Source organism: Coregonus lavaretus (assembly GCF_964263955.1).
Source record: "Coregonus lavaretus genome assembly, contig: HAP1_SCAFFOLD_1189, whole genome shotgun sequence".
NCBI lineage: Eukaryota > Metazoa > Chordata > Actinopteri > Salmoniformes > Salmonidae > Coregonus > Coregonus lavaretus.
In genome coordinates this window covers 126,073-153,000 of record NW_028165883.1, presented here as the reverse complement: position 1 = coordinate 153,000, position 26,928 = coordinate 126,073, and the positions used below count along the sequence as shown (strand labels likewise).

Sequence of the window (26,928 nt, the reverse complement as noted above, 5' to 3'; positions counted from 1 at the left end):
CACAGGAAAGGCTTGTATGGGACTGGACTGGTGGTATCTCCCCCTGGTCGTAATTCATAACTGTCAAATAAAATCTATCTAGCTATCTAACTCAAATGGCTGTTGAGGACTCTTTGATCATCACATTTGAGGCACATGTCAGCAGGTGGCAGTGTCTTCAAATGCAGCACTTGATGATCTGAGCAACAGTTGAGCAACTTTGTGGTTGTGACAAATCCAAATGCGGAAGTCCAGTACATTTGTTTTTGCTTAGCAAGCTTGCCCGCCTATTTCTACAATTCATCTTCTTAAACTCGGATTTTAAACTTAACCACACTGCTAACCTTATGCCCAACCTTAAATTAAGACCAAAAAGCCTATTTTTGTTTTCATTAATTTTTAAGATATAGCCTATTTGTAATTTGTGGCTTTGTTATCTAGTGGGAACCTCTAGCTAGCTAGCTAGCTACCTATAATCTGGCTAAAGTTTTACGCAATATTGGAGGAAAAGATTGATTATTGTACTTGATTATCCAAGTTTGACAAATATGCATTGGGCATCAAAATGATATCCGAATAGTTTTAAAACATATGGTTCAGAGGTTCAAGAGTTTTACTCCTGAGTTCAGGCTCACGAGTGGGATTGTTGCTGTCATTAGAGTATCATTTGTTTTGTTTACTGTCACTACATATTTCGGTTTATCAGAGGATGTCTTCAGTCTTGGAACGACAGTTTTTGGCAATGGGCATGGTAAGTTAGCTAGGAGGGTCTGAGTGAATCAACAGTCATATATGCTCAGTAGCTACTTTGAATGAGAGTGTTGTAACGTTAGCTAGCTTGCTAAAACGTATAGCTAATGTAACAGATGGTGCCAGTAGGCTACAGCAGCAGGCTACAGCACAACACACCAGTGCAGCTTATGTCTGTCAACCCTATCATTTATGTTTTAATCCTTTCCTCTTCCTTTGCAGTGCACAAGCTCATCACATACTCCTTCCACCACAAGACAGTGACCCAGCTACTCCTCAGTATTGGGGTTCTGGTGCCCCTCTGTGGAGGCATTGAGAAGAGTGTGGGGACTGTTCGGTTCCTCCTCATGTTTCTGCTGCTCTCTATCAGCACAGGGGTGTTGTACACCATACTGGGTCTGCTACTGTTTGGTGCATCTGCCCAGAAACAGGTGGAGGGGTTCATTCCAGTGTCCCTCTCCCTTATGGGTATGGCCACAGTGCACTCCCGTATGGTTAAGGGCTTTCTTTTCGGGGTCACTGTACCCATGTTAGCCCTGCCCTGGCTGTTTCTGTTCATCATAACACTTTTGGTCCCACACACTGTCTTCCTTTGCAATGCCATCGCCATCATCGCAGGGGGGATCTGTATCCTTACTCATTTACATTTACATTTTAGTCATTTAGCAGACGCTCTTATCCAGAGCGACTTACAGTTAGTGAGTTATTTTTTAATTTTTCATACTGGCCCCCCGTGGGAATCGAACCCACAACCCTGGCGTTGCAAACGCCATGCTCTACCAACTGAGCTACATCCCTGCCGGCCATTCCCTCCCCTACCCTGGACGACGCTGGGCCAATTGTGCGCCGCCCCATGGGTCTCCCGGTCGCGGCCGGCTATAACCTCATTGTGGTTCAAAATAACTGATACACTCCTCTGCAGTATGTCACAGCTTTATAAGTGTGCTTAGTAGTGTAGTTAAGTGGTAATAGGTTATAGGTGTTGTATATGAATCCTGCTGCTGAACATTATGGCATGTTTGTTTAGAAAAAATCTTGCATCACTGCGTCACACATTCTCCTTAACTTGCACTGGTGAAACAGACGGTAAGGGCTGGCTCTCACTTCTGGACATGTCCGATGCCAGGGCATCAGTGCTGGACAAGAAGATGCCTTTCAGGCTGCTGAGGAACATTGGTGTCCTGTATGTCCCTGCATCAACAGAGGAGAGAAGGAAGACGGTCCACCCACCGTAAGTACTGAGAAAGCACCAGACATATCATTTATCAGACAAGACAAGAGGTCATTAAATAACAATTGCTGTGTGCAAGCCAGAGCACATAATGTACTACAGTATAATGAGGTGCAGTTATAATTGATGATCCGCAGCTGTAATTGAATACTGTACAATAGGCACCTAGTGGTCCCCCATGATTAGATAGAGAATTACTGGTATAGATAGGCTCTCTGAAATCTGTCCACGTTCTCATTGATTGCAGAATCATTCCAACCCCAGGCTCCTACCCAGTCCAAGCCTACGCTCCAGTGTCCTTTACCTCCAACCTACAGGCTACCGAGACCACACCAAAGACATTTGAAGGCTGGGCCAACTCCTACTATACACAGGGGAGCCCTGTTCAGCTCTCAGGTTATAATGGACACAACCATGGATATGGCCTCAAGCATAGCTTTGGGCCAAGTCACGGACATAGTCACGAACATGGACACAGCTGCAGCCACAGCCAAGGTCATGGACATAGTCACGAACACAGCTTCGGCCATGGACTCAGTCATGGGCATGCATCTGCCTCTCAAACCAGCAGTCACTGGGCTCCAGTGGCTCAACATCCACATTCTCAACATTCCCACCTCAGTCCACTGTCTGTGTCTGTCAGTGCCCCCCAGAGTTTCACAGCAAAAATGCTGGAGTCACTGCCAGAATCTGTGATGGTTCACCCAGGAGCACCTGTGTCTTCACTGACAGATTGATGACTTCAATCCGTAACGGCAAAACTCGCTATAGCTCGATTGAAATTTAAAGGCAATGTTCGCGAAGACCGGAAATTACATTTACATTTCAAGCGTGCTATTTTCAGCAATCACAATCCTTGTAAAAACGTCAAATCTTGGTATAACTAATAACATAAAAAAAATAAAAAATGTCAGTGTGGTTATAAGCCGCTATAGCTCTGAACTACGGCAATACGGATTTAATCGAGCCCATAGTTGTCATTCAATGTGTTTTCTGTCTCATGTTATACATTGAGATGTAATATGCTTGGACAAGTGGTTTGAGGCAGTACTTGAAGGTCCACTTTTTCTTCACTGATGTTTTTGGTTTGAATATACAAGCAGGCTCTGAATGTTCAAGGTCAAATCAATGCAAGAAGGGTTTGATTGTCAGTTGATTGTAAGACCACTCCTTTTGGCTTGTGTGTTTTGTACTTTGTGTTTTTTTACACAGACGGTAGACAAATCTCTTGGTACTCTTGATTTATATAACCTAGATTAAAACAACGTTTTTCAAAACCCTTAGTAAACCAGAACAGTTTTTAGTTCAAACTAAACATTTTTATCACACTAATGTATTATCAGTTTTTCCCCCTTAACTACACTTAACAAAAATATAAATGCAACATGTAAAGTGTTGGTCCCATCACAATATATTTTACATTAGTTATCTTGTTGTTTTTAATCCCACCCTTCAGCTCCACTCAACCCCTCCCATCTATCTCTTAACACCATCCATTTTTTATTTACATTTGCCATATATTTTTCAACTGTGCTGTGATGTTTCACAAAAGTTCTGAACCTTTCTATTCTCATAGTTTCTACAGATTGTAAATTAAAGATAAACATTTTTGTTAAAAGTATTATTATATTATTGATCGATTGACTATGACTTTTCAAATCACCCAGTAGTGCTATCTGCAGAGTTAGCTCCAGGTAAATGTTGCACTTCTTCTTCCTGGACCTTTGACCAAAAACAAGCTACACATGGACAGTACCAAAACAAATGATCTAATGAATCGGTCTCTTCGCAGAAAAATCTGCAGAGCTGGGATGGTTGTATCCCCCATATATATAACATTCTATTGGTTGCAAGAATTTTGTATAATAATTTTAATTGAAAAATGTTAGGTTTTGAATCCGGCGTTGTTTTGCGTATCAGTTCATAAACCATGTGCCATGGTATCGGTACATCGAAAATCTCTTTCCAACTATTTTGCAATCTATATGGCACAGCTGTCAAATTTTTTGTCCTTAAATAAAACTGATATACTTTTTTATTTATCACAATTTTCATTAACCAATTTTGGTCTTTAATGAAGACAAGTTCCTTATTTTTTCCCCCTTCCACTTGCCTCTTCCATTTTTGCGTTAATGCTGCAATTAGTTGGTTGTAATTTTGGGTAGAGCAGACATTTCCATATATTTTTGTTAGCTGCATGTGTGACATAACTCCACTAGTCCTATTTATGATATCATTTACAAAGATTATACCTTTTTTAAACATTTTTTTGAAAAAATAATAATATAAAAATTATATTTGAGTTTAACCACATTATTTGTTGTATTATTTGTTCTGTCTTTTCTGGTGGATTAAACTGAAATCGCAACCAACTTTCTATGGCTTATTTTTAAAATAGTGATATTTTGGAGATGATTTCATTTTCAGTGAGAGGTTGTAATCTGAATAAAGGGGAAAAGGCCATTCTTGAACATGGGGTGAGATATTCTTATTAATCTGCTAGAAAACCAGTTTGGATTTAAGTATAACTTTTGCATGACTGAAGCCTTTAGTGAGAGGTCTAATGCTTTAATATTTAATAATTTCTGCCCTCTGAATTCATGTTCATTATATAAATAGGCCCGTTTAATTTTGTCTGGCTTGCCGTTCCAAATAAAATTGAATCTTTTTTTTGCTCATTTAATTTTTAAATTTTAAGGGGCCTCCAATTTAAGGGGCCTCCAATTTTTTTAATGGACCGGATCTTTATATTTACCACTTGGATGCTGTTTCAGTAATAATGAAATCAGACCTTCTTGTTGAGTATCTGATAATCTACCATTTTTGTAGGTGTGGTTAAAACATGCTAATAAGGGTCCTCTGAGTATATCAAATGAGGTTTGGTATACCTCGACTGGTATGCCATCCAACCCTGGAGTTTTCCCAGACTTAAAGGCTTTAATTGCATCAAGAAGTTCCTCCTCTGTAATTTGGCCTTCAGAAGAGTCTTTCTGTACAACTGTTTATTTTACATCATTAATAGAAAAAAATATATACAATTATCTTCGGTTAGTGGAGATGGAGGAGACTGAAACGAAAACATATGCTTAAAGTTATAGGCTATTTATTAAATCCGTTTGCCAGCTCCAGGTAGGCTACACAAGTGGCACAAATTGACTTGCAATGACTCCAGTGATATCTTAATTTCAACATATTTATTGTATCAAATGGTAGGCTACAGTATCCTACAATGGCATACAAATTAATAGCATACTTGATGGCCGGTGACTCAGCTGCCTGCTGTGGCTCTAAAACACACACACAAAAACACGGCCCTCCCCCTTCCTACTGCTCATTCAGTAACAACCTGCCTGCTCACTGCCTGGTAGTCAGCAGCAGGTCACAGTGAAAAATATGTTTTGTTTGAAGAAATGCCATGTTTACCCCCCGCGACATCGTTTTCAAAGTAGCCCAAATGTTAGCAAAACTGCGGACATGGCAACCCTGCACTGAAGCATCTGCTCGTTGCATGGTAACAATAGTCTCTCTGCCTGGTTGGGTTTCTGGTGAGCAAACCAACTATTTTGTGCACTACTGCCACCTACAGTGGGATCCAGTGCAGGACAGCAGAATATAAAACACCCACTGGTACATAACATGTCATGTAATGTCACTACAATAATTGTTCCCTTGCTGTAATTAATGAAGAACAAAAAAACAGTCTGACACAAATAATTGCAATTTCAAAAGCTTTATTGAAAATGCATATTTCAAACATTTTTTGTAGTTTTTTTATTTTAAAGAATAGTGCATGTCTCAAAATATTAGAACGAGACCAATATGTGTATTTTTCTAAACATAGTTCCTGTGTCTGAAATTAAGTTTCTGTGTGTATTGGAGGAGTAAGCAATACTCAAAATATCTGTGTGTGTGTGTGTTGTAGTAGTAGATGGACATTATTTATTCAAACATCTAAGTTTGGGCAGCAGCCACTGGAGAAACCTGTCAATCAAACAGGAGAATAAATAGTAGTTTTCACTTACACATCAGATAGCTGCTCTTTCTCTGCTACCTCATTCTATTTCTATAATTCTCTACCTAATTCTATTTCTATAAATCTCAAAAATGCCCTTGTTATGTTCTACTTCTCCTTCTTCTATTTCCTCACCTCTTCCTCAGACTCTTCTTTTCCTCTTTCTTGTCCTCCTTACTTTCTCCAACATTTTCCACCTGCTTCATGTTACTAGCCTGCTCTTGCTTCACTCTCTTTTTTGCCTTGCCCTTTTTCCTTTTGACCTTCCCTTCCTGAATAATGTGGACAAGGAGATAAAGTAATATAAGCTTATGGCTATTTTCTACTCTTGAGCTACAATATCTAGAGTTATGATATACTGTAGGACATATGGCCAATATCCCCTTCCTGTTTCCTCTCACCTGTGGGTACACTCCTGCCATTTTCTGCGCCGTTTCCTGGAGCAGCTTCCTGCTGTTCTCACTCAGGTTGGTGATGGGGGCCAGGCGAGGGCTTCCTTTATTGGTGATGGGGGCCAGGCAAGGGCTTTCTGTATTTCCTCTCACCTGTGGGTACACTCCTGCCATTTTCTGCGCCGTTTCCTGGAGCAGCTTCCTGCTGTTCTCACTCAGGTTGGTGATGGGGGCCAGGCGAGGGCTTCCTGTATTGGTGATGGGGGCCAGGCAAGGGCTTTCTGTATTTCCTCTCACCTGTGGGGCCACTCCTGACATTTTCTGGAGCAGCTTCCTACCGTTCTCGCTCAGGTTGGTGATTGGGGCCAGGCGAGGGCTGTGGTGGTATGGTAAGTACTCCACAGCATGCGGAGCAACAATGACAGGGATGTTGGGTTTGGCCACAATAATCTGTACAGACATAGGGTCAAACAATTGAGATGTGACACACACTAGTGATGCGCGGGTTGACTCATAACCAGAAGTCCCGCGGTTATATCCACAGGGCGGCGGATTTAGGGTCATGAAATATTGTTGAATAAACAGAAAACAATACATTAAAAAATCCATAAATGTATAATTATTGTGCAAGTTATATCTATAGGCTATTTGGCATTAGTGCGTAAGCCTAAACTTTAGGGCATAACTTGACGCGCGCCAGATAGACTACACACCAATCACCAAACGCTTTAATTCAATAAGAGAAAAGCTACGAAATGGAAAGTTGAAAATAAAGAAGGGACGGCCAGAAAAGTAATGTTTGGAAAATATTTGGTGAAGTGTTAAAAGAGGATGATGGCAGTGCCTATGTTATGTGTGATGATTGTGAGGCACTATAGAAATTCGACAGTCACAAGAGGGGGATTCAAATAGGCCTATGGCACGTCAAGGGAACAAACAGCCTACTGTTCAGATGGATTAAATGGAAACTGAAATCTGGACACTGACTGTAGATCTTTAACCTCTCACAGTCTTAATATTAACTCCTGCAGAATTAAGCATTTCTTGCAGTAAAATGATAGGCTACACCAAATGTAGGCTTTATTTTGACTCGGGAACAGCAGTGGAGAAATATGATTTCTTTCAGCATCTTGAGGGAATGCGAATGCGCAGCTAGGGACTGCTTTATCAGCATCATAAAAGCTGATAATATTTCAACCACATAAAATGTGCATCCAAGCCAAACTGAAATCTTATCAGAAACATGTCTGGTCGTTTTCAACCCGTCAAACTGATGTCATTTGGAAATTTTGCACAGAAAATGTTTCCCTTTTTTTCTTGAGTTATTGCATTTTCTTCTTGATCCCTAAACGTTTTTGGTTTATTTAGTCTTCTCTCTAATTATAGACAAGTTGACTAACAAATAGCCTACCAAAATGTTGGAAATTATAAGCAGAAACATATCCAAATTAGGCACAAAAAAATCCTGCACCCCCTGCTAAGAAATCGTTCTGACGGTGTTCTATATTTGCGGGTTAGGGTCAGGTGCGGGCCTCAGATTTTCACTTTATCACATATAGTCGGGCGGTTGCGGCTGGGTTATTAGCAATTGCGGGTGGGTTCGGTTGAACAAACAGCTGCCCGCGCACCACTAACACACACACACACACACACACGTAAGAGCCTACCAGTCGAGGGTCCTTCAGTGAAGCCCCTTTTCTCAGTGGTTCCTTTGAAGGCCCTGGACTGTCCTCAGCAGAGGCATCATTGCCATTATCACGCTGTGTGTCATAGAGCTAGTTGGTCATAGTCCATTCTTCACATTCAGTCAAAGAGTTACTCAAATACATGCTGCAGAACATACCAGAAAGTCTGACTCATCGAAGGATTGGAGAGAAAGATCGTCGTCCTCTACCATATCCCTCACTTTAAGCCTTGTCAGCTTTCCATCCTCCTCATCCTTCACTTTCAGCGGTGGTGTCCTCCTTTCATGATCCTCATCATCAGACTGTGTATCAGAGTAAACTAGTCAGAGACTAATCTCTTTACAGTGATGTCACTCAACAAAGACATGGTGTACAACTGTCTTACCTCAGATTCACAGTCAGTGAAGGAGTAGATAGAGATGTCAGAGTTGGAGGATGAGATCACCCCATCATAATTTCTATCCATCAGCCGAGTCACCCTTCCAGACTGAGGAGACAGACAAAGGCATGTACTTAGGGCAGCCATAGAATACACTGGCATTGACTGTCAAGAAAATGTTGAATATTTAGGCAATCCAACATAGTTGTACAAGTAGTGAGTAATTTATGGGTAATTGAAAATGCAAGTGTATTGAAATGCAATAAATGCAACTCCCATAACATTAGGGATAGGGCTAAAGACTTTCCATACTGTAGGATTCTTTAGCATTTCTAATGAATGATTGTCAATTCAACCAAGCCAACCAAAATGGCCATATGAATCAACAGATTGATCTATCTGTTCTGTCTCTATGGGAACAGCAGAGATGTCTGACCTGGCTAAGAGGCTCTGGATTGATGTCCCATCCATCCCCAGATGTCTGTTCCTGCCCACAGCTCACAATGATTGGCTGTGAACAGTAAAGAAAAAATGTAACACTCTTTTGCTCATTTTGGCCTTGGAAATAACTTGGAAATAAATGATGTAGCTATCAATAAATAATTTAAGTAGCTACTGTTATGTGGTTGATTTGAATGTGACATACAGGCCTTTTGTGGATCTGAGGGGTCTGCACTGATGTAGACTGTCAAGACAATATTCCATTTCAAATGTGGTTAGATAAGGAGGGATATCTGCACTTGCTTTTACTGTGATAACTGCAGTTTGTACATGCAGCATAACTAATGTTTATGTGTTATTGTTTTCAGGTCAGATTTGACTTACAGGCCTTGGCCTTCTGCGCACTTTGCCGGTTGGCCACATCACAGAATCAGGGGTGTTCACCCTCACTGGATTCAACTGTCAACACAACACTCCATTTCAAAGGTGATAACAAAAACAGAAGATTTTTTAAATATATATATATATTTGATATTTACCACATAAGGGCGGCGCCTTAAAGCTCTTTTGATTCTCTCATCATTATGATTCATCTTGCTTTCTGAGGGATACATTTCCATCAATTGATTGGCACAAAACATATCCTGGCACATACACGCATAAAGGGCATGTCCCAAATGGCACCCCAGTGCCCATATATTGCACTTATTTTGACCTGAGCCCAATGGGCACAGGTCAAAAGTAGTACACTACAGGGTGCCATTTGGGACCAAAGAATGTAAGAGCCTACCAGACGTTCTAAACTCCAAGGACGGGTCTATCCAACCGTTTCCAATCGTAGTATTTATTCTCTGCACAGTGTCAGCTAGGGCAGACTATGCACCTGAAACAACCTTACTGAAGAAAGCGATTGTACTGATGATATCAAAGCTGAACACAGTTTATGTAGTGAATTTATGCTTGGTTACGTCACAATAGGTCACAGTTTTATGGGCGCGCATAATACGTCACAGGAAAGGCTTGTATGGGACTGGACTGGTGGTATCTCCCCCTGGTCGTAATTTATAACTGTCAAATAAAATCTATCTAGCTATCTAACTGAAATGGCTGTAGAGGACTCTTTGATCATCACATTTGAGGCACATGTCAGCAGGTGGCAGTGTCTTCAAATGCAGCACTTGATGATCTGAGCAACAGTTGAGCAACTTTGTGGTTGTGACGAATCCAAATGCGGAAGTCCAGTACATTTGTTTTTGCTTAGCAAGCTTGCCCGCCTATTTCTACAATTCATCTTCTTAAACTCTGATTTTAAACTTAACCACACTGCTAACCTTATGCCCAACCTTAAATTAAGACCAAAAAGCCTATTTTTGTTTTCATTAATTTTTACGATATAGCCTATTTGTACTTTGTGGCTGTGTTATCTAGTGGGAACCTCTAGCTAGCTAGCTACCTACAATCTGGCTAAAGTGTTGCGCAATATTGGAGGAAAAGTTGATTGATTATTGTGCTTGATTATCCAAGTACTAGTTTGACAAATATGCATTGGTCATCAAAATGATATCCCGAATAATTTTAAAACATATGGTTCAGAGGTTCAAGAGTTTTACTCCTGAGTTCAGGCTCACGAGTGGGATTGTTGCTGTCATTATAGTATCATTTGTTTTGTTTACTGTCACTACATATTTCGGTTTATCAGAGGATGTCTTCAGTCTTGGAACGACAGTTTTTGGCAATGGGCATGGTAAGTTAGCTAGGAGGGTCTGAGTGAATCAACAGTTATATATGCTCAGTAGCTACTTTGTATGAGAGTGTTGTAACGTTAGCTAGCTTGCTAGAATGGTGGTCCTCTGTAGCTCAGCTGGTAGAGCACGGCTCTTGTAACGCCAAGATAGTGGGTTCGATCCCCGGGACCACCCATACACAAAAATGTATGCACGCATGACTGTAAGTCGCTTTGGATAAAAGCGTCTGCTAAATGGCATATTATTATAATAATAATAATAATAATAATAATAATAATAATAATATGCCATTTAGCAGACGCTTTTATCCAAAGCGACTTACAGTCATGCGTGCATACATTTTTGTGTATGGGTGGTCCCGGGGATCGAACCAACTACCTTGGCGTTTCAAGCGCCGTGCTCTACCAGCTGAGCTACAGAGGACCACATTATTATTATTATTAAAACTTATAGCTAATGTAACAGATGGTGCCAGTAGGCTACAGCACAACACACCAGTGTAGCTTATGTCTGTCAACCCTATCATTTATGTTTTAATCCTTTCCTCTTCCTTTGCAGTGCACAAGCTCATCACATACTCCTTCCACCACAAGACAGTGACCCAGCTACTCCTCAGTATTGGGGTTCTGGTGCCCCTCTGTGGAGGCATTGAGAAGAGTGTGGGCACTGTTCGGTTCCTCCTCATGTTTCTGCTGCTCTCTATCAGCACAGGGGTGTTGTACACCATACTGGGTCTGCTACTGTTTGGTGCATCTGCCCAGAACCAGGTGGAGGGGTTCATTCCAGTGTCCCTCTCCCTTATGGGTATGGCCACAGTGCACTCCCGTATGGTTAAGGGCTTTCTTTTCGGGGTCACTGTACCCATGTTAGCCCTGCCCTGGCTGTTTCTGTTCACCATAACACTTTTGGTCCCACACACTGTCTTCCTTTGCAATGCCATCGCCATCATCGCAGGGGGGATCTGTATCCTTACTCCAACCTCATTGTGGTTCAAAATAACTGATACACTCCTCTGCAGTATGTCACAGCTTTATAAGTGTGCTTAGTAGTGTAGTTAAGTGGTAATAGGTTATAGGTGTTGTATATGAATCCTGCTGCTGAACATTATGGCATGTTTGTTTAGAAAAAATATTGCATCACTGCGTCACACATTCTCCTTAACTTGCACTGGTGAAACAGACGGAAAGGGCTGGCTCTCACTTCTGGACATGTCCGATGCCAGGGCATCAGTGCTGGACAAGAAGATGCCTTTCAGGCTGCTGAGGAACATTGGTGTCCTGTATGTCCCTGCATCAACAGAGGAGAGAAGGAAGACGGTCCACCCACCGTGAGTACTAAGAAAGCACCAGACATATCATTTATCAGACAAGACAAGAGGTCATTAAATAACAATTGCTGTGTGCAAGCCAGAGCACATAATGTACTACAGTATAATGAGGTGCAGTTATAATTGATGATCCTCAGCTGTAATTGAAACTGTACAATAGGCACCTAGTGGTCCCCCATGATTAGATAGAGAATTACTGGTATAGATAGGCTCTCTGAATTCTGTCCACGTTCTCATTGATTGCAGAATCATTCCAACCCCAGGCTCCTACCCAGTCCAAGCCTACGCTCCAGTGTCCTTTACCTCCAACCTACAGGCTACCGAGACCACACCAAAGACATTTGAAGGCTGGGCCCACTCCTACTATACACAGGGGAGCCCTGTTCAGCTCTCAGGTTATTACGGACACAACCATGGATATGGCCTCAAGCATAGCTTTGGGCCAAGTCACGGACATAGTCACGAACATGGACACAGCTGCAGCCACAGCCAAGGTTATGGACATAGTCACGAACACAGCTTCGGCCATGGACTCAGTCATGGGCATGCATCTGCCTCTCAAACCAGCAGTCACTGGGCTCCAGTGGCTCAACATCCACATTCTCAACATTCCCACCTCAGTCCACTGTCTGTGTCTGTCAGTGCCCCCCAGAGTTTCACAGCAAAGATGCCGGAGTCACTGCCAGAATCTGTGATGGTTCACCCAGGAGCACCTGTGTCTTCACTGACAGATTGATGACTTCAATCCGTAACGGCAAAACTCGCTATAGCTCGATTGAAATGTAAAGGCAATGTTCGCGAAGACCGGAAATTACATTTACATTTCAAGCGTGCTATTTTCAGCAATCACAATCCTTGTAAAAACGTCAACTCTTGGTATAACTAATAACATTAAAAAAATACAAATGTCAGTGTGGTTATAAGCCGCTATAGCTCTGAACTACGGCGATACGGATTTAATCGAGCCCATAGTTGTCATTCAATGTGTTTTCTGTCTCATGTTATACATTGAGATGTAATATGCTTGGACAAGTGTTTTGAGGCAGTACTTGAAGGTCCACTTTTTCTTCACTGATGTTTTTGGTTTTAATATACAAGCAGGCTCTGAATGTTCAAGGTCAAATCAATGCAATAAAGGGTTTGCTTGTCAGTTGATTGTAAGACCACTCCTTTTGGCTTGTGTGTTTTGTACTTTGTGTTTTTTTACACATACGGTAGACAAATCTCTTGGTACTCTTGATTTATACAACCTAGATTAAAACAACGTTTTTCAAAACCCTTAGTAAACCAGAACAGTTTTTAGTTCAAACTAAACATTTTTATCACACTAATGTATTATCAGTTTTTCCCCCTTAACTACACTTAACAAAATATAAATGCAACATGTAAAGTGTTGGTCCCATGTTTCATGAGCTGAAATAAAAGATCCCAGAAATTTTCCAAACGTACAAAAAGCTTCTTTCTCTAATTTTGTATACAAATTTGTTTAAATCTCTGTTAGTGAGCATTTGTCCTTTGCCAAGATAATCCATCCACCTGACAGGTGTAGCATATCAAGAAGCTGATTAAACAGCTTGATCATTACACAGGTGCTTCTTGTGCTGGGGACAATAAAAGAGCCACTCTAAAATGTGCAGTTTTGTCACACAACACAATGCTACATATGTCTCAAGTTTTGAGGAAGCGTGCAATTGGCATGCTGACTGCAGAAATGTCCACCAGAGATGTTGCGAGAGAATTTAAAATTCATTTCTGTACCATAAGCAGACTCCAACGTCGTTTTAGAGAATTTGGCAGTACGTCCAACCGGCCTCACAACCGCAGACCACGTGTAACCACGCCACCCCAGGACCAGCAGAGTGCCCAATGGTGGCGGTGGGGTTATGATATGGGCAAGCAATGAACAGCAACTTCGCACAGCTGTTGAAGAGTGACACAACATTCCACAGGCCACAATCAACAGCCTGATCAACTCAATGCGAAGGATATGTGTCGTGCTGCTTGAGGGAAATGGTGGTCACACCAGATACTGTTTGGTTTTCTGATCCACGCACCTACCTTTCTTTTAAGGTATCTGTGTTCTTAGAATAAAATACAAAATAGCATCCACTCACCACTAAATTAGATCCATTACATTCAGTTTGTTTTGCAATGCATCGTTCAAAAATTTTGGAAATTCAGAAGCAGGGGACAAGTGGGTGAGGTGATCAAGAGTGTGGGCTACAAGGGCAGATTATGATGTAATCTTTGGAAAATTAACTAGTCGTGCACAGTAAAGAGAAGCCATAAATGACAACCAAAACTAAATAAAGCAAATCAATGATCTCCATTTATTATTTCTTTACAAATGCATGCTTTAAAGTTACTGTTTATATACAAATAGCTATTTTGCATATAAAACTGGATCAAGTGGTAAGAGTCATGTAACACAGGTCAATTTTAAAAAGGCACATTTCTTATTTAAATGACAACATGTACCATACCACATTTGATTCTGTATCACTACAATAGTTGAGGGTTTCTCTATTAAAAGAAACACAAAATGACGTGCTAAAATGATAGACTGCTGAACATCACCCGTATATCATCCACTTGATTCTATTTCATACGGTTACAGAACCTCAGAAAATTGAAGTAAATATTTTGTATTTAGGCTTTCAACCATCAGCATAAGAAAATAAAACTAGATAAAGTTCTTACATATACATATCCCAGAATTAGTGATTATCAGAACACACATAAATGACAGTTAATAAATGACAGTTAATAGATGTATTCATGTTGTACTGCAAGTGCACATACAATACAACACATATTGCATTGCCTAAATGCCGTGGTAGTGTCCAGCTAAACATAACTAGTCGGTACTAAGCCTTACAGTGGGAGAGCATGAGAAAAAAACACCTGGGCATTTTTACAGTAAACCACCATTTAATCTACAACCTTTTCGTTTAATGAACCGATGAAGAACAAGGCTCAATGACTAAACAGTTACTGCAATTTAAATGTAGGAATTGTACAGTACATGGTACAATATGAATGTGCTACTAGTATGCATATTTGACTAATCTTGCACTGCTCTCTGTATTTACACAACCTTCGTGCATCTGAATAGGCAGCCATGTTGAACTTGTAAATACATTTAAAGATGCAAATATAGAATGCTTTCAATGCCGTAGACATTTCAGGAGTTAATTTACAATATATTACTTTTTTTATCGCCTTGTGGGGATCTTCACAGCATGATAAACGTCCAGAGGCAATATTTCATATCATAATCACCTCTGTTTGCGCCTAGTTTCACTTACAAAAACGATGTGTAACATTCAATGTATAATATCTCCAATTTTTCTAATCTGATGGGAAACAATGAAGGTCTGCACTCTATTTTATAAAAAAAATCTATTGGTTTATTCCAAAATGTTCCATAACCTTAAAAGGAGCGCGTGGACCAAATCTACACTGAACAAAAATATAAACGCAACATGCAACTATTTCAAAGATTTTACTGAGTTACAGTTCATATAAGGAAATCAGTCAATTGAAATGAATAAATTAGGCCCTAATCTATGGATTTCACATGACTGGGAATTCAGATATGGAACACGCTGTCGTACACGTCAATCCAGAGCATCCCAAACATGCTCAATCAGTGACATGTCTGGTGAGTATGCAGGCCATGGAAGAACTGGGACATTTTCAGCTTCCAGAAATTGTGAACAGATCCTTGTGACATGGGGCCGTGCATTATTGTGCTGAAACGTGAGGTGATGGTGGCGGATGAATGGCACGACAATGGGCCTCAGGATCTCGTCACGGTATCTCTGTGCATTCAAATTGCCATCGATTTAAAATGCAATTGTGTTCATTGTCCGTAGCTTATGCCTGTCCATACCATAACCCCACCACCACGGGGCACTCTGTCCACAATGTTGACATCAGCAAACCGCTCGCCCACATGGCGCCATACACGCTGACTTCTACCTGGTACAGTTGAAACCGGGATTCATCCGTGAAGAGCACACTTCTCCAGCATGCCAGTTGCTATCGAAGGTGAGCATTTGCCCACAGAAGTCAGTTACGACGCCAAACTGCAGTCAGGTCAAGACCCTGGTGAGGACGACGAGCATGCAGATTAGCTTCCCTGAGACGGTTACTGACAGTTTGTGCAGAAATTATTCTGTTGTGCAAACCCACAGATTCATCAGCTGTCCGGGTGGTTGGTCTCAGACGATCCCACAGGTGAAGGAGCCGGATGTGGAGGTCCTGGGCTGGCGTGGTTACACGTGCACAAAATTTGAGAGAAATAAGCTTTTTGTGTGGATGGAAAATGTCTGGGATCTTTTATTTCAGCTCATGAAACATGGGACCAACACTTTACATGTTGCGTTTATATTTTGTTCAGTGTACATGAAAGGCCTGGGGGTTAGGGGTCGATTTGGAGTATGAGCCCATTCCCAACCAATCTTGAATGAATTGCACTACCTCTCAGCACGAGTCTCTACAAAATGCTGTCAGTAAGATTACACAACAAGACAATAAGTACAACAAACATTCATTCATACGTCTTTCCATTTAGTGATTATGTGCTGACACGTTACCTCCAAAAACAGTTTAAAACTGTTTTCCGTTACCACTCACCCTCCACCCGAAAGAAATAGGTTAACATATGGGGTTGTGAGGGTGTGCTGTAACGTTAACTTAATCTTCCTTAGCTCCACACGTCCTGAGAGTAGCGGCCCTTGGTCATCAGCTTCTTGATGTAAGCCACAGCCTGTGTGTGTGTGAGACCTCCCACCTCCTCAACGATGTCATAGAAGGAATTCTGCACATCCCGCGCCATGTTCCGAGCATTCCTAGGAAAAGACAAGTGGCAGCCATATTTACAGTAGGCACACAATAATGATGGATTTTCTCTTTCAAAAAACCCTCAAAGCTTGTACATGTACTGTGCCTTCAGGAAGTATTCACACCCACATTTTGTTGTGTTACAGCCTGAATTTAAAATGGAATAAATTGAGATTTTCTGTCACTGACCTACACACAACACCCCATAATGTCAAAGTGGAATTATGTTTTTAGAAATGTTTAGAAAGCTATAAAAAATGAAAAGCTGAAATGTCTTGAGTCAATATGTATTCAACCCATTTGTTATGGCAAGCCTAAATAAGTTCAGGAGTAAAAATATGCTTAACAACTCACATAATAAGTTGCAATAATAGTGTTTGACATGATTTTTGAATGAACACGGCCCTCCCCCTTCCTACTGCTCATTCAGTAACAACCTGCCTGCTCACTGCCTGGTAGTCAGCAGCAGGTCACAGTGAAAAATATGTTTTGTTTGAAGAAATGCCATGTTTACCCCCCGCGACATCGTTTTCAAAGTAGCCCAAATGTTAGCAAAACTGCGGACATGGCAACCCTGCACTGAAGCATCTGCTCGTTGCATGGTAACAATAGTCTCTCTGCCTGGTTGGGTTTCTGGTGAGCAAACCAACTATTTTGTGCACTACTGCCACCTACAGTGGGATCCAGTGCAGGACAGCAGAATATAAAACACCCACTGGTACATAACATGTCATGTAATGTCACTACAATAATTGTTCCCTTGCTGTAATTAATGAACAAAAAAACAGTCTGACACAAATAATTGCAATTTCAAAAGCTTTATTGAAAATGCATATTTCAAACATTTTTTGTAGTTTTTTTATTTTAAAGAATAGTGCATGTCTCAAAATATTAGAACGAGACCAATATGTGTATTTTTCTAAACATAGTTCCTGTGTCTGAAATTAAGTTTCTGTGTGTATTGGAGGAGTAAGCAATACTCAAAATATCTGTGTGTGTGTGTGTTGTAGTAGTAGATGGCCATTATTTATTCAAACATCTAAGTTTGGGCAGCAGCCACTGGAGAAACCTGTCAATCAAACAGGACAATAAATAGTAGTTTTCACTTACACATCAGATAGCTGCTCTTTCTCTGCTACCTCATTCTATTTCTATAATTCTCTACCTCATTCTATTTCTATAAATCTCAAAAATGCCCTTGTTATGTTCTACTTCTCCTTCTTCTATTTCCTCACCTCTTCCTCAGACTCTTATTTTCCTCTTTCTTGTCCTCCTTACTTTCTCCAACATTTTCCACCTGCTTCATGTTACTAGCCTGCTCTTGCTTCACTCGCTTTTTTGCCTTGCCCTTTTTCCTTTTGACCTTCCCTTCCTGAATATTTTGGACAAGGAGATAAAGTAATATAAGCTTATGGCTATTTTCTACTCTTGAGCTACGATATCTAGAGTTATGATATACTGTAGGACATATGGCCAATATCCCCTTCCTGTTTCCTCTCACCTGTGGGTACACTCCTGTCATTTTCTGCGCCATTTCCTGGAGCAGCTTCCTGCTGTTCTCACTCAGGTTGGTGATGGGGGCCAGGCGAGGGCTTCCTGTATTGGTGATGGGGGCCAGGCAAGGGCTTTCTGTATTTCCTCTCACCTGTGGGGCCACTCCTGACATTTTCTGGAGCAGCTTCCTACCGTTCTCGCTCAGGTTGGTGATTGGGGCCAGGCGAGGGCTGTGGTGGTATGGTAAGTACTCCACAGCAGGCGGAGCAACAATGACAGGGACAGGGCTGGGAGGAGTCAGAGGCTTTGGGACATCCTCTGGAGAGGGCAGGGCCCGTAGGGCTTCAGCCAGGGTCCAGGGTGCTGAGGTCACAAGAGGAGAAAGGCAAGTCTGGCCAGGCACAGGACCAGAGACTTTCCCTGGGCTCTGTAATACCAGAAACAACAAACAAACTGTCAGGACAGTGCTATGTTATACACAATCTCTAGATATACTGTATAACTAATCTATAAATACATTAGATACATGACTACACTCAATAAGTAAGAGTAACTTACAAAGCGCTGGACTTCATACTTCTTTTTTTCAAGCTTGAGGAGCCTGTTCTTGGCTATGCTGGTCTTCATTTCTGCCATGCTCTCTACCATTTCGGCCATCTCTCCAGTGCATTTCTTGAAAGCCACTTTCAACCTTTCCAAGTCATTCAGCCAACTGTCCAGGTCTACTGCCTCAAGATCTCATTTTGCTGCAGTTTCTCTTCATCACTTGGATCAGTGCCCTCAACTCCTCGCCCCTCCTCCCATTGTCTTCCCTATTCACATCTTCATCCCTCAGTCTTTCATCCTTCCTCCTCCCCATCCACTTCTCAATCCAGGCTCTGAAGCATCCCTCATTCTTCTTCTGCCTCTCTTGGTTGATGTCCAGACCGTCATTGACCGTCTTCAGGCCTTCCTCCAGGTCAAGCTCTATGGAGGCCAGGTTTTCTTTAATTCTCCTCAGGCTCTCCTCATTGGTGTTGGTCCACTGTGTCTTCTTGTCCAGCTGCTGCCTGCAGGGCCGGACAGAAGGGACCACCTCCATCTGGCGTGACACCTTCTTCAGGGCACTCACAGAGGCAGGGAGAGGGATGTTGGGTTTGGCCACAATAATATGTACAGACATCGGGTCAAACAATTGAGATGTGACACACACTAGTGATGCGCGGGTTGACTCATAACCAGAAGTCCTGCGGTTATATCCACAGGGCGGGGGATTTAGGGTCATGAAATATTGTTGAATAAACAGAAAACAATACATTAAAAAATCCATAAATGTATAATTATTGTGCAAGTTATATCTATAGGCTATTTGGCATTAGTGTGTAAGCCTAAACTTTAGGGCATAACTTGACGCGCGCCAGATAGACTACACACCAATCACCAAACGCTTTAATTCAATAAGAGAAAAGCTACGAAATGGAAAGTTGAAAATAAAGAAGGGACGGCCAGAAAAGTAATGTTTGGAAAATATTTGGTGAAGTGTTAAAAGAGGATGATGGCAGTGCCTATGTTATGTTTGATGATTGTGAGGCACTATAGAAATTCGACAGTCACAAGAGGGGGATTCAAATAGGCCTATGGCACGTCAAGGGAACAAACAGCCTACTGTTCAGATGGGTTAGATGGAAACTGAAATCTGGACACTGACTGTAGATCTTTAACCTCTCACAGTCTTAATATTAACTCCTGCAGAATTAAGCATTTCTTGCAGTAAAATGATAGGGTTCGATCCCCGGGACCACCCATACACAAAAATGTATGCAGGCCTAGATCAAATTCACATTGTGGAGTGGGGTAACAGGTGCGCCCTCGCTTTAATATCTGGGTGTTCTGCCATATATGACAATGACTTCAAATGAAATCCAAAGTTCAAGAAACATTGGGAAACTCCCAAAGGACAAAAAGACGTCACCTCATTTCACCATTTTTTTTTGGCCGGGCAGGCTAACGCGTTTCGACAGTTATGCCTTCATCAGTAGTGGAAAGTGTTTGAAGTGCAGCGCACTTGATTTAGCTTGGTCTTTTCACTTTCTGTTCCATTGTACCAGACAAACTAAACCAAGTGCAGCTCAAGTATCTGAAAGTATTTGACCCAGGTCTGATAGAAATATGAGATAGGCCTACTCTGACAAACTGTTTCCACAGGCAGCCCAGTTCTGATCTTTTTTCCACTAACTGGTCTTTTCACCAATTACATCAGATCTTTTTCAGAGCTGATCTGATTGGTCAAAAGGCCAATTTGTGAAAAAAATATCAGAATTGGGCTGCCTGTGTAAACGCAGCCAGAGTGATGCAATGCCACTGAGCAAATATAAAGTAGTCCTAGATCCTTTTAGCCTATAGTATGTTTGCATCCCAAATGGCACCCTATTACTTACATAGTGCACTACTTATGAATAGAGCCCTATGAGCCCTGGTCAAAAGAAGTGCACTATATAGGGAATAGGGTGCCATTTGGGGAGCATAGCTGATGTGGTAGTGTAGCATGGGGTTTGTGGCACAAACCTGGTGACAGTGTGCTGATGTTGTACTGAGGTTGAATAAACAGTATGGCAGTCTTTGCTGTTGCCTATAAAAGAGAACAATAATCACATTTAGGTTATATCCATGCTGTCTGACTAACTTCTTATGACACTGCCAAGTGACTTGCCTATGCATGACTTCCTCTATAATGCAATCAAGTACAGACAGCCAAATATAGTGTATAAAGAGTTCTGGTAATGCGTGTGTGTGTGTGTGCGTGCGTGCGTGCGTGTATCCTCCAACTGCTTCAAAAAAGGGTAACTTTCTCAAACACCTCCCACTTTTGGGTGTAATTTGGCGTTCAATCAATCAATCAATCAATTTTATTTTATATAGCCCTTCTTACATCAGCTAATATCTCGAAGTGCTGTACAGAAACCCAGCCTAAAACCCCAAACAGCTAGTAATGCAGGTGTAGAAGCACGGTGGCTAGGAAAAACTCCCTAGAAAGGCAAAACCTAGGAAGAAACCTAGAGAGGAACCAGGCTATGAGGGGTGGCCAGTCCTCTTCTGGCTGTGCCGGGTGGAGATTATAACAGAACCATGCCAAGATGTTCAAAAATGTTCATAAGTGACAAGCATGGTCAAATAATAATCAGGAATAAATCTCAGTTGGCTTTTCATAGCCGATCATTAAGAGTTGAAAACAGCAGGTCTGGGACAGGTAGGGGTTCCATAACCGCAGGCAGAACAGTTTAAACTGGAATAGCAGCAAGGCCAGGCGGACTGGGGACAGCAAGGAGTCACCACGGCCGGTAGTCCCGACATATGGTCCTAGGGCTCAGGTCTCTCAGTTGGCTTTTCATAGCCGATCATTAAGAGTTGAAAACAGCAGGTCTGGGACAGGTAGGGGTTTCGTAGCCGCAGGCAGAACAGTTGAAACTGGAATAGCAGCAAGGCCAGGCGGACTGGGGACAGCAAGGTGTCATCATGCCCGGTAGTCCTGACGTATGGTCCTAGGGCTCAGGTTCTCAGAGAGAAAGAGAGAACGAGAGAATTAGAGAGAGCATACTTAAATTCACACAGGACACTGGATAAGACAGGAGAAGTACTCCAGGTATAACCAACTAACCCCAGCCCCCCGACACATAAACTACTGCAGCATAAATACTGGAGGCTGAGACAGGAGCGGTCCGGAGACACTGTGGCCCCATCCGAAGAAACCCCCGGACAGGGCCAAACAGGAAGGATATAACCCCACCCACTCCGCCAAAGCACAGCCCCCGCACCACTAGAGGGATATCCCCAACCACCAACTTACAATCCTGAGACAAGGCCGAGTATAGCCCACAGAGGTCTCCACCACAGCACAAACCAAGGGGGGGGGGGCGCCAACCCAGACAGGAAGATCACGTCAGTAACTCAACCCACTCAAGTGACGCACCCCTCCCAGGGACGGCATGAAAGAGCACCAGCAAGCCAGTGACTCAGCCCCTGCAACAGGGTTAGAGGCAGAGAACCCCAGTGGAGAGGGGAACCGGCCTGGCAGAGACAGCAAGGGCTGTTCGTTGCTCCAGCCTTTCCGTTCACCTTCACACTCCTGGGCCAGACTACACTCAATCATATGACCTACTGAAGAGATAAGTCTTCAGTAAAGACTTAAAGGTTGAGACCGAGTCTGCGTCTCTCACATGGGTAGGCAGACTGTTCCATAAAAATGGAGATCTATAGGAGAAAGCCCTGCCTCCCGCTGTTTGCTTAGAAATTCTAGGGACAATTAGGAGGCCTGCGTCTTGTGACCGTAGCGTACGTATTGGTATGTACGGCAGGACCAACTCGGAAAGATAGGTAGGAGCAAGCCCATGTAACGCTTTATAGGTTAACAGTAAAACCTTGAAATCAGCCCTTGCCTTAACAGGAAGCCAGTGTAGGGAAGCTAGCACTGGAGTAATATGATCAAATTTCTTGGTTCTAGTCAGGATTCTAGCAGCCGTATTTAGCACTAACTGAAGTTTATTTAGTGCTTTATCCGGGTAGCCGGAAAATAGAGCATTGCAGTAGTCTAACCTAGAAGTAACAAATGCATGGATTAATTTTTCTGCATCATTTTTGGACAGAAAATTTCTGATTTTTGCAATGTTACGTAGATGGAAAAAAGCTGTCCTTGAAACAGTCTTGATATGTTCGTCAAAAGAGAGATCAGGGTCAAGAGTAACGCCTAGGTCCTTCACAGTTTTATTTGAGACGACTTTACAACCATCAAGATGAATTGTCAGATTTAACAGAAGATCTCTTTGTTTCTTGGGACCTAGAACAAGCATCTCTGTTTTGTCCGAGTTTAAAAGTAAAAAGTTTTCAGCCATCCACTTCCTTATGTCTGAAACACAGGCTTCTAGCGAGGGCAATTTTGGGGCTTCACCATGCTTCATTGAAATGTACAGCTGTGTGTCATCCGCATAGCAGTGAAAGTTAACATTATGTTTTCGAATAACATCCCCAAGAGGTAAAATATATAGTGAAAACAATAGTGGTCCTAAAACGGAACCTTGAGGAACACCGAAATGTACAGTTGATTTGTCGGAGGACAGACCATTCATTCATTCGCGTTGTACTTCGAAAATGAATTCCGGAGAAGGGTGTAAATGCGGCCCACAATTCAGGGCGTTCCTGCATCTGCAAGAACCCCTCTTTATACTTATATTGGTCAATCTTTAAGATAGCACTCCAGTACACAGGCGGGGGGCGCTCCAGTACAGTAGGTGGCGTTGGATGCCCACTGCCGATACACCCCACAGAAGAAGAAGGCGGCGGGGAGACACCGGCGGCTAGCTAGCTAGGACAGAAGTAGACAGTGTCCTTCGCCCCCACCTGTCAGGCACTGCTAACGACTGCAAGGGCAGGTGGGAGCAAAGGACACGGTGTGCTAGCTAGGACTCCAGTACACAATCAGGGGAAATCCAGAATATAGAAAGTGTCACACAAGCATCAAGATGGAGTGCTCGAGGAAGGGGGGGGTGGTTACAACAGATGCAGGAATGCCCACATGCAGGAACCCCCCGAATTCCAGGCTGCAATCACACACTACTGGAAGTCCGAGGTATGCCTGTGCTGTAGGAAAAAAACGTAGGCTAGGCATGACAAGGCTTGCATTGACAAAGAAGGGATGACGCTACTTTTACAGTAGATTAAGCTCTAGACTGGAGTGGATTAACAAATTGCCAACATTCCACTCGCGTGGTGGCCACTGGTGCCTTGTCAAAACTAATGCCCACCGAGTTCATGAAAGGGGATCTCGTTTGCGTGGGTCTATTCAGAGTGAAGTGTTCACACAGTAGGTTTCACTCTTAACGAAACGTGTTAGCTAAACTCAGGGACACCCCCTCCATAGCCTATAGGTACACATGAAGGCAATAGCTCGCTGAAGGGACATCAAATTCCGGATTGAAACCTAAACTGGCTAAAACACACAATAAATTACTTTGCCAAACGAACCGTACTGTTATTTTAACGGATTAGTCTACGGCAAGTGTTTGTGTGTGAATTCATCATCATCAGCCAATGACGACCATTTTTGGTCCAACCATTCAATTACCTAAACACGAAGTCAAAGGGGTACAATCTTATGCATACATTTGTCCTTTAATTAAAATGACAGCTAGGGCGCAAATAGATCATGGAACACAATTGGTGTCACGGTCACGAGCATAGAAAAGCGAGCCAGTCTTCTCTTTCATTGCGAAATAGACGACTGCAGCATCGCTCAAAGATTGAGACGTGGCAGTTAACTCGGGATCAAATTGGTGCAGTGGACTACCTTAGTCGAAAGGCTTTGGCAACGGGATGGCACTAAAAATGTATTCGTTTATGGTAATTAGATGTGCCTTAAAGGAGCTTTTCGTTGACGTCAAACACACCGAACGAGTTCATTAAAGTTAAACGTCAATGCAAAATGAAAAAGTACCACACTGTCAGTTTTGAATTGTTGTTACAAAGCGACACACACTTTAAATTGGATAATCATATGCAAAAACGTATAACTTACATTTGAAACGGAATGCGTCATGTTATAGCTGACAAAAACGTAGATGAATTAGCCTACAGACTGATGTTGAGATTAAGGAAATTATAGGAAGTTGTGCTGTAAAAATGTCCCGTCTTTTGCGTCAACTTTATCGCTGTCAATTTCAACAAACGGTGAACAAATTATGTTAAATTGTTACTTTGTAACTCTAGGTAGACAACACTATTGCATTGTAACAAAAACGGCAACAATGTATTCGCCAACCACCCCCATATCTGCACAACACATTAAAATGTAGCCAAAAGCGGTAGCAACGAAGTTACATTGTTACAACCGATTTCAAATGTAGTTCAACTAGGCCACATTCCGTTGGAATACCTCAGTTTGATCTTGTAGTGGACCTGCCAACAAGAAACAGCTGAGTGAGACGAGGGAAAAAATGTAAATCAGAATTCATCTCACCTCAAACATCAATCCAATGAGAATGAAAATGACCAAACTAAATACGATATCGGCATGATTCTGTATTAAGAATTCCTGGCTGAAGAAGGGATAACTCTTGTTTCTCCTCCGGAATGCCATTTCAGCAGAATGACCTTTTCCTACTTTTTCCCGAAAATATTCTGACTGCGAAGTTCAGGAGTTAACTTTCTCCCTGCTTCTTCTTCTTCTTCTTCTTCTTCAGTGGGATTTATCGGCGGTTGGCATCCAACATTATGGTGCATTACCGCCACCTACCGTACTGGAATGTGGGCCAGAGACAGGGAGAAACTAAATCCTACCCGCCAACCCCGTTTCTCTTAAAAAAGATAACAACATATTTGAGACTATATCTAATGACGTTCTGCTCAATATACTATTTGAACTAACTTCCTGTATCCCCTTCTCCCTCATACTAGATCTCATCCTCTCTCTTTCCCTCTGATACTGCCCACACTGTAGCAATACATGCTCCACAGTCTCTATTTCCTGACAATAATCACACTTTCCTGATGGATGCTTTCCTATCACGTTTAATGTCTTATTCAACTGTCTGTGTCCCACCCTTAATCTAGTAAAAATAGCCTCCTCTCTTCTGTCCCTCCTCTGACAGATTTGCGGAGCTATGCACTTGGACAAATGCTTTGGCCATCATCTCTGCTTTCTCCTCATCTGTTACTGCCACATCCTCCCCACTCGTCAACACTGGATAATCCCATCCCCTTCTGATCCCACTCATCCTCTTAATCATCCCCCACACTTCTCCCACGGGTGTCACCCTTCCAATGCTGTCACAGAACCGATGTCAACATGACCTCTTTGCCTGACTGATAGTTCTCCTCACCATGGCCTGGGCCTGCTTATACTGAATCAGATGTTGGAAGTTATGCGTCCTTTTCAGTACTCTAAATGACCCTGTTCCTACTCCTCACCATTGCCCCACATTCCTCCATCCACCATGGGACTGCTTTCCTCCTCCTCCTCCCTGAACTCTTAGGTATAGCCTCAGTAGCTGCCCCCACTAACGCTGTTCTCACCCAGTTATTCATACTATCTACATCCCCTCTCATATCCACCCGAGCCATCACCTGCTCACTCAGCTCCTGAAACTGATCCCACTTTGCCCTTCCAAACACCCACCTGCCTACTCCATCCACTAACACCTCCTCCTCCCTCCGGCCTACTGTGCATACTATGGGGTAATGATCACTCCCTACTGTCGACTACTCCCATACCTCCCACTCACAGATTCCTGCCATCGCACTAGATACCAGAGTGAGGACCAAGGCAGACTCTTTCCCTGTGGCTACATCAATCCTGGTCCCTCTGCCATCACTCAGGCACACCAAATCTTTCTTTTCTATCAAATTTTCCATCACTTGGCCATTTCCATCCATCCGCCCCGCCCCCCCCCCCCCCCCAAAGCGTATTGTGGGCGTTAAAATCCCCACACCACATTACCTTACTTCTTTCCTGGCCCTCCACCCTCTCCAGCACTTCCATTTCCAATATCTGACACGGATTATAGTAATTCACTACCACTAGCACCCCTCCTCTCAGCCACACCTCCACCACCACATACTCCTGTTCAATACCTTTGCCTATCATCTTGTAGGAAATTCCTTGCTTTATAAAGGTGGCA

The 26,928-nt window shown here is 42.5% G+C and overlaps 3 protein-coding genes across 4 annotated transcripts; 2 read left to right on the top strand and 1 right to left on the bottom strand.

The window, feature by feature from the left end:
* Window positions 1-209: 209 nt before the first annotated feature.
* LOC311115339 (rhomboid domain-containing protein 2-like) lies at window positions 210-3,574 on the top strand. Its single transcript, XM_084190531.1, has 4 exons — window positions 210-730; window positions 952-1,356; window positions 1,813-1,960; window positions 2,208-3,574. The coding sequence occupies exons 1-4, from the start codon at window positions 571-573 to the stop codon at window positions 2,695-2,697; spliced, it is 1,203 nt and encodes a 400-aa protein (XP_084046657.1). The 5' UTR covers window positions 210-570; the 3' UTR covers window positions 2,698-3,574.
* Window positions 3,575-10,288: 6,714 nt separating this feature from the next.
* LOC311115335 (rhomboid domain-containing protein 2-like) lies at window positions 10,289-13,091 on the top strand. The gene is made up of 4 exons (XM_084190527.1): window positions 10,289-10,613; window positions 11,173-11,577; window positions 11,794-11,941; window positions 12,188-13,091. Exons 1-4 carry the CDS (start codon window positions 10,427-10,429, stop codon window positions 12,675-12,677), a joined length of 1,230 nt encoding a protein of 409 aa, XP_084046653.1. The 5' UTR covers window positions 10,289-10,426; the 3' UTR covers window positions 12,678-13,091.
* A 4,502-nt stretch (window positions 13,092-17,593) lies between these two features.
* LOC311115336 (uncharacterized protein) lies at window positions 17,594-25,483 on the bottom strand. Of its 2 annotated transcripts, none has more exons than XM_084190528.1 (5): window positions 25,269-25,483; window positions 20,828-20,891; window positions 18,842-19,379; window positions 18,291-18,710; window positions 17,594-17,848 (listed from the first exon to the last, which is right to left on the bottom strand). In XM_084190528.1, exons 3-5 carry the CDS (start codon window positions 18,938-18,940, stop codon window positions 17,813-17,815), a joined length of 555 nt encoding a protein of 184 aa, XP_084046654.1. In that variant the 5' UTR covers window positions 18,941-19,379; window positions 20,828-20,891; window positions 25,269-25,483; the 3' UTR covers window positions 17,594-17,812. The 2 variants fall into 2 exon arrangements, with proteins under 2 accessions (XP_084046654.1, XP_084046655.1); XM_084190529.1 differs by having other exon boundaries at window positions 17,594-17,858; window positions 18,842-19,389; window positions 25,269-25,454.
* Between the last annotated feature and the right edge of the window lie 1,445 nt (window positions 25,484-26,928).